Source organism: Lampetra fluviatilis, chromosome 60 (genome assembly GCF_964198595.1).
Source record: "Lampetra fluviatilis chromosome 60, kcLamFluv1.1, whole genome shotgun sequence".
NCBI classification, from domain to species: domain Eukaryota; kingdom Metazoa; phylum Chordata; class Hyperoartia; order Petromyzontiformes; family Petromyzontidae; genus Lampetra; species Lampetra fluviatilis.
This window is the reverse complement of record NC_136334.1, coordinates 4,582,936-4,595,729: the sequence shown is the minus strand read 5'-3', so window position 1 is coordinate 4,595,729 and position 12,794 is coordinate 4,582,936. Positions and strand designations below refer to the sequence as shown.

Below are 12,794 nucleotides of genomic sequence, written 5' to 3'. Positions count from 1 at the left end.
GACATATCGGGAATGGTGTTAAAATCTAACACACTCGTAAAAACAAAGAGGGCAACATTACGAGGGACAGAATTAAATCGACACACAAACTCGGCAAATGTGCATGTAATCGCAGAGAGAGCGAATGCCACGAACCAAGTGTCAAAGTGGGTTGTGTGCGCGAATTCTGATTATGTACAGCACAATTTTTCACCACACACTCCCACGACGCGAGAGAGTGAGAGAGAAAATTACAAAAACGAACCCGAAAACCGTGATCGAATTATCAAAGTGATAAGTGGTAAACCAGGCAACATGAGGAAGGTAACGCATAAATGCGTTCGAAACCGCTACCTAGCGTTTCCCAGGATTTAACAAAAACAAAGATGAAATTCGTCGGAATTATGATGTATGAGAACCATGTAACTGATGATATCGATGTTTTAACGTGTTGTTAATTTCCTTGCTTAATTCAAATGTAACCACGGTAAGCAAAAACAAAAATGAATATTCGTCGGAATTATGATGTACGAGAACCAATGTAACGCAATATCGATGTTAACGGTTGTTATTTCCTTTGCTAATTCAGATGTAACCAGATTAAGATTGTAATACGTGCACGCGCGTTGTAAGAAATAACCGCCGAGAGTAAGGGCGGCTGATGGGATGCATGACATAAAAAGGGGGCATTACTTTGTTTGAAAATTCGCCAGTGGCCAAATCGACCCCTGATAATTTTCAAAAGGGCGGACTGTTGGATATATGCCCCCCTTTTTAATTTTAAAAATTATTTTTTTTTTAAGAATTATTCTGCCAACATAGATAATATCGTTTTTTAATATACACGGGGCAACGTGAGAACGGACACGCCCTCACACTCCCACAGAGGCCCCCACACACTAACACAGATGTGCGCACACCTCATTTCAAAGGAAAGAGGGCATGAAAGAAGGGTAATCAAGATCATAAAAAAACTCCCCGAATTTCACACAAGAGGAACAAGGGAGGGGGGAATGGTAGCCGGGGGGGTTCTGGAAGAAACATCCGTTCGTAAAGGGAAAAAAAAACCCTTTTATAAGTACAAAACCAGGCCACGAAATATATAATTATATTCTTAACAAAGGAACAACATTAACAAAAAAACACAAACGGGTTTTGAACCATGTTAGACAAACTAGTACAACTTAGCCATGAAGTAAGCAAACAGTATCCATCCTCACTACAATTGAAAATCAGACTACAGTCTGCACCAGAATCGCGACCCATCATTGTTAATTAAATACTGACATTATTTACCTTTATAGAATTTCTACACGGCCGGGCCGAAGCATCGAAGAACAATTATGGCATATATTTCGCTCCAAAACAAAATTCTTAGCCGGGATAGCAGATTAAATAATCACAAGAAGTCAAATAATAAGTACGGAATTAAAGTGAATATCCTAGGAGCTAACGGTGAATAAGGCTCTCAAAATTAACCAAACACAACAACCCCCTGAAAACAACAGCAGCAACACGACCGTCTTTGTCTTTCCGAGAGGATCTCCACACGCAGGCACCAAGCCGGGAAATGACACCAATAAAACTCCCGGGCAATGGCTCAAAGGAAATTAACACGCTCTCAGAAATAAATAAATAAGCGCATGCGCCGGGCGCTTCCACCGTGGAAACAACCGTCTTTGTCTTCCCACAACACGGACAGCAAAAATTGCACACGCAAGGAATAACATCTCCATGAGAGATCGGGTCACGATGAAACATCGGGAACACGGTTTCGGCTTAACTGGGGCATAATGGAATAAGTCGCATTTCAACTTCCAAACCAAAACAACTTAAGCTGTGTGAGACAAAAGATATGATCCCCGAGCGAGGGCGGAAATAATTAAGCTCGCTTAACGCGTAGGTTGTCGCGACAAATATTATTCAGTAACAAAAACATGGATTCGAATATCTCTTTTATATATATATAACTCGACGCGAATCATCGGTCTGGCTAATGTATAACTTCGTTGGCGCCGTCACGAGCCCCCCCCCCTTTCAGAACGACAACAACTGTGTCTTCAAAGCGAAACACACGGACGGACACACACACGGATGCAGATGGTCACACACAGGAAGGTTTTATGACAGACTTTGAACAACTCGGGAAACGGAGGGCATTTTCTCAACATAAGCCGGGGAAAAATCCATTCAACTCACTTCGTCAGGGGCCTGGCCCCCCCACCACACATCGCCAGGGCTTCGACTCCACCACAGATCGTCAAGAAGCCTTCGTCATCCAGCATGACGAGAATCGCGAGGTAGCGACGTGCTGCTACAAGCCGAGGTCTGCACCACCTAAGAAGAATTACTACACCGAGCCGCCGAGCTGCGAGTGAAACGGACGGAGATTCCAGCTATCACTCTCGAGCCAACAACTTCAACCCAACGTCAATATCAGCAACGAGCGAAAGCATCGTTCATTGCCAGAGCGACAACCAACGAGAACCGACTCGTCATCCAGCAGTGGAGAGAAAGAGCGCGCCACCGCGCCGTCAGCTACAAGAGCGCGCCACCGCGCCGTCAGCTACGAGAGCGCGCCACCGCGCCGTCAGCTACGAGAGCGCGCCACCGCGCCGTCAGCTACGAGAGCGCGCCACCGCGCCGTCAGCTACGAGAGCGCGCCACCGCGCCGTCAGCTACGAGAGCGCGCCACCGCGCCGTCAGCTACGAGAGCGCGCCACCGCGCCGTCAGCTACGAGAGCGCGCCACCGCGCCGTCAGCTACGAGAGCGCGCCACCGCGCCGTCAGCTACCGAGAGCGCGCCACCGCGCCGTCAGCTACGAGAGCGCGCCACCGCGCCGTCAGCTACGAGAGCGCGCCACCGCGCCGTCAGCTACGAGAGCGCGCCACCGCGCCGTCAGCTACGAGAGCGCGCCACCGCGCCGTCAGCTACCGAGAGCGCGCCACCGCGCCGTCAGCTACCGAGGGCCGCCAAGCGCCGCCAAGCGCCGCCGCTCACCTCATCGCGGAGAAAGTGTCAGCTGCCGCTCGCACAGACGGCAGAGAGGTTGTATCACTCCCCACATACAGACTCGAGGAAACACAGAGAAAATCTTGTCAAACCAGTTTCCTTTGTCATAGAGCTTCGCCGAAGAATTAATTAAAACAGAGCCAGATTAGCTCTCCCGCAACACGCCCTCACCCACCATTGACTCCAACATTCCGTTAAAAGAATATTATACTTACCGATGAATCTATTGACATATACTTTCGCCTCGGGGAGAGAATAAGTGCTTTTATTAACGCAAAACGAAATGTGTCATGCTTGTTTTCAAACTCGGCCAGTCGCCGATGGTGATCGATACAAAAACAAACTAATGAGATGCCTGGTGGAGAGGTAGAGGTTACGATTGCATAATAATTTTTGGTCATTCAGTTCGTTAAATGCACAATATCGAAAATGCATAAGAGTTTTGAGTTATTCAATTTAGTAAATGCATAAGTGTTCATTCATTCATTTTAGTCAATGCTTAATCTCGTAATTGCATAAGAATTTTAGTTATCCATATTAGTCGAATGCACAATATCGAAAATGCATAAGAGTTTGGAGTTATTCAATTTAGTAAATGCATAAGTGTTTATTCATTCATTTTAGTCAATGCTTAATATCGTAATTGCATAAGAATTTTAGTTATTCATATTAATCGAATGCATGATATCGCAAATGTATAGGGGTTTGGTTATTCATGAATTATTGACGCATGTTCGACCTGCATGATAGAATGTCACATGCTTGTTAGAATAAAATTGCTTGACACCAACTGTTCGAGTGCTTCTTTCCAAGTCCATGCAAAACCATCTTATTTTTGATAACTGTATCCTGTGATGAGATATGAAAATGGAGACCTAAATATCATAACACACGCTAGGATAATCGGTAAACGTTTAATCATTGATCATCGTGTTATCCTGATTGACATAACTCTGGATAAACGAAGCTGAGCCTAATTACCACAACTGCTCACATTAACATCATCGCAAGCATCCGCATAACTTACTACGATTATCTCAGCGATTATCATAATTTATGCATATGATTACTCACACTATCATAATATATGCATATAATTACATGCATTATCATAATTTATGCATGTTAATACACACATTAACATAATTAATGCGATTTGCGCATTTTTCGGAAAATTATTAATTTTTATTATTTTCATCAAAATTTCATAACTCCGACACATACAACAATACTCTTAGTTTTTTTCGGTAAAGTCACGTAGGTAAAAAAGTTTAATTAAAAGTTAATAAAAGTAATATTGGAAATCAAATAACATAAAGTCACGTAGGTGAAAATAAATAATAAATTAAAAACAATAATAGAAATACAATTCTAAATCACGACGTTTCGGAGGCAACACAAGTCTCACCGGTCCCACCTTTATGTATTTCTACCTACGTGACTTTACCAAAAAAACCTAAGATCAGTGATGATGATGATGTCTCTACCCTGCGTGTGTTCTCTAATCCACGCGTTCATCTCTCCGTCTCTCAGCGTAATCATCACCGTCACAGTGGTCTATCCACTGCTGAATGAAGATCGGTGATGATGATTCTAAATTTGAAGCTTTCTTGACTGCAAGGATCCATACTCTTAGTTTTTTTGGGTAAAGTCACGTAGGTGAAAATAAATAATAAAATAATAATAATATTAATAATAATATAAATACAATTACAAATCACGACAATTATTAATCACGACGTTTCGGAGGCAGTAATTTTGATTGATGCAGTAATTTTTGCTGTGACGGTCCCACCTGATGACGGAGACTTGTGTGTTGCCTCCGAAACGTCGTGATTTTATTATTTTATTTTATTTCCATTATTACTTTTTTAACTTTTAATTTTATTTTTTACCTACGTGACATTACCGATTAAACCTAAGAGTATGAGAGTGGTCTTTACAGCTACATGAACCCACTCAACTCTGGGTCCTCAAATCTGATTGGCTCACAAAGTGACGACCATCGCATTTACCTCCACCCTCTACTTAAAGATCGAAACAGGCAGAGTTGTGGATTTCTCCACAACAATGGCTGTCTGCCAGATGATGCTGTTAGTTCTTCTTCAAAGTCACGTAGAAGGGGGAAGTAATAAAATAATAAAAACAAAACATAATAAAATAAAAAAATAAAAAAACAAAACATAATAAAATAATTGTATTATGTTTTGTTTTTATTATTTTATTACTTCCCTTCTACGTGACTTTACCGAAAGAACCAAGAAGATGAATCCCTGCAGTCACGAAAGCTTTAAATCGAAATTTAATGCTGTTAGTTGTTGTAATTACCGGCAAAACGTCATGGTACTCGAATGTGTAAACGTTGCAGTGGGCTTACTCTCCAACACACAACCGGTGTGAAGAACTAGTACACTACACTATACACTACACTATACACTACACTATACACTACACTATATACTACACTATACACCACATTATACACTACACTATACACTACACTATAAACTACACTATACACTACACTATACACTACACTATACACTACACACTACACTACACACTACACTATACACTATACACTACACTATACACTACACTATATATTACACTATACACCACATTATACACTACAATATGCACTACACTATACACTACACTATACACTACACTATACACTACACTATATAATACACTATACACCACATTATACACTACAATATGCACTACACTATACACTACACTATACACTACAATATGCACTACACTATACACTACACTATACACTACACTATACACTACACTATATATTACACTATACACAACACTATACACTACACTATACACTACACTATACACACCACTATTATTGTAAATGTTGTTGTGGGTTTCCTCTACAACACACAACCGGTGTTAGCACGTTCTGTGTACGTGACAAACCTTACTAATTGGCTGTGTCGGGTGGTGGCGGGTTTTAACGACGCATTCATAGATATACGCGATCTAAACCACAAAACCTCTATCATGGTTAATATTTGTCGCAAAAGCCTACGTGTTAAACCAAACTGACATTAATTCTAGATTTGAAGCTTTCGTGACTGCAAGGATTCATATTCTTAGGTTTTTTCGGTAAAGTCACGTGGGTAAAACATTTAAATTAATAAAAAGTTAAATAAATTAAAAATCACGACGTTTCGGAGGCAACACAAGCTGCTATGACGGTTCCACCTGAAGACGAAAGCTTGTGTTGCCTCCGAAACGTCGTGATTTTTATTTTATTTTTATTTTACTTTTATTTAATTTTAATTTTTTACCTACGTGACTTTACCGAAAAAACCTAAGAATACAAACTGACATTGTACCTAACCCCGAGAGGAAACTATTCACGAATCACAATATTGGCCTCGAAAGCGTACGTATGTCTCCCACACTTCCTGAAACCCAAGAGTGTTGAACCCTGGTGGCTTTTGTCCGCGGAGTTTCTGCATCCCCTCGCCCCCTCTCTGCGTGCTCACGGTTTGTGCTTTACACCGAGGGTTTGTGTGGAGTTACAATTTATAACAAATTAAAAAAATTAACCCGTAAAAACAAAGTTTTTCACTTTAAATCCTTTATATGCGTGGCGGCTAGAGTCCTCTCGTCCTCTGGCTTGAGATGGCTGCCACCTATGGGTCAGATGATTGCCTGCCACCATTAAGCAATTGGTAATTAAATATACAAAAAAAAAATCCTAAAAAGTGTAAAATTTTGGGAAAAATTTTCACGAAAATGTATTGTCACGCACAACGAGTCTGTGTGGAAAATGTCAGCTCGATTGGATCACGGGAAGTGGGTTAAAAAACGACCGAAAGATTTGCACGGTCGTAAGCGCGCAAGCAAGCAAGCAAGTGAACTTAATATAAAGGATTTAAAAACAATCGAGGTGCGTGTTGTGAATAGTGGGTGGAAAGGCACAAGTTCTTACTGGCAGGACAGCCCTTTTCTCCCTCCACCGGGAGATAGCCCGGGCAGCACTCGTAGGTGATGGTGCTGAAAGAAACGGGACAAGGCACCTCCGATTAGCCGCCCCAGGACCTCCGATAGCCCCAGCACTTCCGATTAGTCCCAACATTTTGATTTAAAGCTTTCGTGACTGCAGGGATTCATGTTTTTGGTTCTTTCGGTAAAGTCACGTAGAAGGGAAATAATAAAATAATATAAATACAATCTATATATATAAAATCGCAAATCTGTCTGTCTGTCTATTTGTCTGTCTGTCTGTCTGTGTGTCGCCGGACCATACGCAGTTTCATTGGACGAAATGTGAGGGATTTGCGAGACCACGGCGGTTGCTCCTGGCAACGGGTAGCGACGCATTCGCTGCAGGGTGGACGCCATTTTTAATTCCCGTTAAAAATATGCGCACGCATTAACACGCGACTCTGAGGTAAATTCATCAAAGTTTCACGTCCTCTTCACTCCCCCCCCACCCCAATGTGTGCAATTACTATTATAGGGTCGGTAGATAATAAAATTATAGCGATTAGCCAGTATTATTGTAGCACGGGGCGGGGGGGGGTAACGGCCCCAGTACCCAGCCTCAGCCGGGTGGGCAATCTAGGCGAGGCCGGAGGCTCTGCACGGTACTAGGTCTCGACACCCCACCCGTGTCAAGCGACGACTTTGTGGTATAAACTCGATATATCCAGCGTTGCCCGGGGGGGAAATACATTTAAAATCTTCTGAAAACTTTCAAACATTACATACCAATGAAAAAACAACTGTGTAATTACTTTTAAACCCGACGCGCCAAGAATCGATTCTTTAAATGTTGACTGTACAAATAGTCATTAAGCTGGGTGAGCGTACTGGCAGTCTATAATGTAGACTGTAGCCTGGTTATTAAGCTGGGTGGGTGTACTGGCAGTCTATAATGTAGACTGTAGCCTGGTTATTAAGCTGGGTGAGCGTACTGGCAGTCTATAATGTAGACTGTAGCCTGGTTATTAAGCTGGGTGGGTGTACTGGCAGTCTATAATGTAGACTGTAGCCTGGTTATTAAGTAAAGTGAGTCAATTTGTAACACGTAGGCTTTCGCGACCATTATTCATAAACAACGTTATTGGGTTTAGATCGCCTTATTTATTAATGTGTTGTAACCCTCCACCACCCGACACGGCCAATCAGTAAAAAAGTATCACGTTGATAAAAGACTAATAGTTCACTGCTTTAGCCGACCGGTGTGTTGACGCGTGAAACCACAACAATTACCATTTCAGAGTACGACGTTTCGCTGATGCTGGATGCAATTACCAGCGAAACGTCGTACTCAAAAAATGTTCTGTCCATCTGTGTACGCTCGCTTGCGAGGGATTTGCCGGGAGGCACGTCCCGTGCCCCACGATGGGAATAGGCATGTCCGTTTTTTTGTCCGTCACCTTTAAAGTGGTTTAATGATCGATTTAGTGTTATTCAACTTTATTTATTTCATCTGTGTATATATGTAAGGTTATTAAGAAATATATTTTTCACCCGGGCAACGCCGGGTACTTCTGCTAGTATAATATAAATACATATTTCACACCTGATGACGATTGCTTGTGTTGTAGTCGAAACGTCGTGAGAATTTGAATTGTTTTATATTTTTATTATTTTATTATTTCCCTTCTACGTGACTTTACCGAAAGAACCGAGAATATATAGTCCCAACACCTCCGATTAGAACCCAGCACCTCCGATTAGAACCCAGCACCTCCGATTAACACGGCCGGTTACGGACGGAGCGAAACAAGTTCCACGTACACACGTCGGCATCAGCACAGCTGGCTAACATATGGGGTGGCAAAAGAACTTGAACATGCATACATTAGCGCGGCTGGCTACGTACGGCGCGAAACAAGTCCTACGTACACGACCTCCTAGCAGGATGGGCTACGAGCGGTGCGAAAGAGGTTCGACACACGTCCGTGCCACGCGCGGGAATTGTTATTTTCTGCCGAGGTTTGGCCAAACGCACCCCACGTAGCCACAGCAGCCCACGGGGGACCATGGCCGATGTTGCCGCTTATTGAGCGGTGGGGCCTACGAAGTGTTGGGGCTGAACCGCAGTCATTGCTAATGCCTCTGGGCTCGCTTAGGGCCATTCCCAGATATTTTTTTTTTATTGAAATGAGCGGCTCATAATTGGTTTTTTACCCTTCTATCTGGCAACAAAACTGACACCTTTTTACAAGGAGTCATGTTTGCACAGACCACAATATCTGCAGTCATAATACAAACAAAAGAACATAACTCTGATAATGTATGCACTGTTCTTGAAGTTGATTGGTCCACACCCGAGACAGCTTTCCTTAGAGCCTAGTCTCACATGGGTTGGACCAGCTGTCTCGGGTGTGGACCAATCAACTTCAAGGACAGTGCACATTATCAGAGTTATGTTCTTTTGTTTGTATTATGACTGCAGGTATTGCGGTCTATGCAAACATGACTCCTTGTAAAAAGGTGTCAGTTTTGTTGCCAGATAGAAGGGTAAAAAACCAATTATCATATTTTTACTGGTAAATGAGGTTCCTATAGTGTAGATGCTTGCCCCGAGCTCTCACACTCTGATGGTGCATTGTCTTTGAGTTGTGCGCCTTTTGGCGTCATCTGGTCCAACCCATGTGAGACTAGGCTCTAAGGAAAGCTGTCTCGGGTGTGGACCAATCAACTTCAAGGATAGTGCATACATTATCAGAGTTGTGTCTTTTGTTTGCATTACGACTGCAGGTATTGCGGTCTATGCAAACATGACTCCTTGTTAAAAGGTGTCAGTTTTGTTGCCAGATAGAAGGGTAAAAAAACAATTATCATATTTTTACTGGCAAATGAGGTTCCCATAATGAGCGGCTCAGTTTGAAAATACTTTTTCAAGATCGGTCTCGTCAAGCTTAATTCGTTGAGCACATTCCTGAACAGAATGCTAGTGTTCACACGCGTACCCGCATTGAATTAGGAGCCAATGTGTTCTTTAAATGTTGGCAGTTGTGTTTTTGTCTTTTTTTTTATTCCCCACAAAGACCGCAAATTTACACCGGTCACTGTGAAACACAAAGACAAAGACCACCCGTGTAGCCTTCACGGGCGGTTAGGGCAAGTGCTGTTTGCGAGCAGCACCTGTGAAGGCCGGCACGGCACACGAGGGCGTGGGTTGCCATCAACCACGCCCGGCCGCCTTTGTCTCCTTTGACCTACCTATACCTACGTCCAGGGCCGGATTAAGATTGTGTAGATCCCTAGCCTCAAGTTCAAGTTAATTTATTAGGTATAGCCATGTGAGCCATTCGGCTCTTGAATCGGGTGCAACCGCAACAAACAAAAAACAAAAACATGAACAAGAAAACATCTTACAGTGAATATGTGACTAAGTGCAAACAGAAAATCCAAGAAAAGACAGCAAAATATTGCAGAAAAAAGCACCGTACACCAACGCTGTGTGGAAAAATTACAGGCACTGTGAGGACACCCTCCAGTAATATTTTCAAGAGGAAAACCAAAGTTAAAGAAAATTTAAACTTATTTTTTAACAAGGTAAACAAACAAATAAAATTCGGCAATTCACGAACGAAATCACTTTTCACTTCATCTCTGAAAGCCCTCCAGCTGGCGGAGGCTCCTGGGTTGCAGCCCCTAAAGCCCCCCCACAACCTTGATCCGGCCCTGCCTACGCCAATTGTAATGTTCACCAGGTAAGTCCCACTGAGCTATGTCGCTATGTTCCAGAAGCGACCTGGCCACACGTGATTTCATGGCTCGCCATCACTGTGGAATTGAAAGCAGCGGACGCTTCTAAATGTGGAGGGCGGAAGAAAAAAAAAACCCCGGCAGGCACCGGGTACTTATTTGAGGCTGAGTCGACCTAGGGGAGGCCCAGAACAGAGTTGAGACAATCACCGCCGGCGTTGGCCGTGCGCGAGGATCGATGCTCGGGCGGTGCAGGTTGCGGAGCGCAGCGCTAACCGTTGCACCACCGCTCCCGTGGATCACGTGATCGCGTGAGGCGTGTTATCTTCCGTTCCAAACGTCACATTCGCTTCCGATTGCTCTCGGCGGAGAAGTCGATCGTTCTTTTTGTCTTAGTTTTGTCCCACGTGACTAAAAGGTTATTCTCGGTGCCGGTTTTAACCTAATTAGGCCAAGAGTGAGGGTTTTGTTGTTGTTGTTTTTGTCAGATGTCGGGCAGCTAAAACAACAGACCGCTGCTTTTGTCTCGGGGGATAACACACAACAACAACAACAACAAAAAACAGCATGTTCCTCAACCACACTGTGGCCTTAAAAATAAAAAAATATAAAACAAATTATAGGAGGCGTTTAGAGTAATGGTCCATCTACTTAGAACAAGGGTCATTGCCCGAAACGTCTATTATATATAATGTTTTTTTTAAAAACCAGACAGTGTTGTTATTGACCAACATGTTCAGTTTTTGTATGAGTGTTTGTATTATTATTTCTGCTTGTGCTGCCAATGCAGTGGTAGCCAGCAGCGTCGCCAAACAATATGTTTCAGGATAATTCGTATCGCTGACAAAGGAGTGAGCGATATTCAGAAACATTATCTTAGTACTTGGGGCGCCACGGTGGCTAGGAGATGTTAACTACCTCGCCTGGTGTGCAGGAGGTCGAGGGTTCGATCCCGACCCTGACGCCTGCTGCTGTATATTTGGAGTTTGCGTGTCTCTCTCTCATCATCATCACGATGGCTAGGAGATGTTAACTACCTCGCCTGGTATGCAGGTGGTTGTGGGTTCGATCCCGACCCTGACGCCTGCTGCTGTATATTTGGAGTTTGCGTGTCTCTCTCTCTCATCATTACGATGGCTAGGAGATGTTAACTACCTCGCCTGGTATACAGGAGGTCGTGGGTTCGATCCCGACCCTGACGCCTGCTGTATATTAGGAGTTTTCGTGTCTCTCTCTCTCATCATTATCACGGTGGCTAGGAGATGTTAACTCCCTCGCCTGGTATGCAGGAGGTCGTGGGTTCGATCCCGACCCTGACGCCTGCTGTATATTTGGAGTTTGCCTGTCTCTCTCTCTCTCCGTGATCGCGTGGATTTTTCTCCTCCGGTTTCCCCCCTCCACATTGAGACTGGCTTAGCCAGTGGGCGAGGGGAGGAGCAAGCAGGCCCATGTGGGATGATGTAATGCCCCTCACTCTTAATTTAGTCGTTAGGTAAACTAACCTCCCCTCACCTCCACCCAAACTATTTTATAATTCGCGTGGCGGCAGAGAAACGGCGGTGGTTAGAGACGGTGATTTTTTTTATCTTTTCGTTTTTAACTTTTACTTCATTACTTCCCGAAGGTGGTGAACCGATCATGCGAATGATGCGACACCACACGAACGGGGAGGAAAGAAATGAAAAACAAACGCACGCAGGCTGGACACGATCGCCATCCGAGCATTGTTGCTATTATTGACGTTAATTCAAAACCAGTGGTTTTGGGTCAGCGTGATTTATTATTATTTTATTTTTGTTAATTAATTTTAATTTCATCTTTTTTTACCTACGCGAATCCTTGCAGTCACGATAGCTTCAAATCTAGAATTGACGTTAATTTTTCGCAGCTTGTCCGATGACTTTCTCTTAACTTTCATAATGTGGATCTTCTTGGTTATTTCGGTAAAGTCACGTAGAAGGGAAATAATAAAATAATAAAAATAAAACATTTTTTTATAATAATACAATATTAAAGATAAAACATAACTTATTAAATTTTATTATTTTATTATTTCCTTTCTACGTGACTTTACCGAAAGAACCAAGTAGATGAATCCCTG

General features: G+C 43.1%; 1 protein-coding gene across 1 annotated transcript in view; it reads right to left on the bottom strand.

Moving 5' to 3' along the window:
* LOC144950967 (transforming growth factor-beta-induced protein ig-h3-like) overlaps positions 1-12,794 on the bottom strand; it is an 86,554-nt gene that overhangs the window by 61,467 nt on the left and 12,293 nt on the right. The window contains exon 3 of the mRNA XM_078881155.1: positions 6,957-7,021. Coding sequence (XP_078737281.1) covers positions 6,957-7,021 — 65 coding nt within the window. The remainder of the gene's footprint in view (positions 1-6,956; positions 7,022-12,794) is intronic.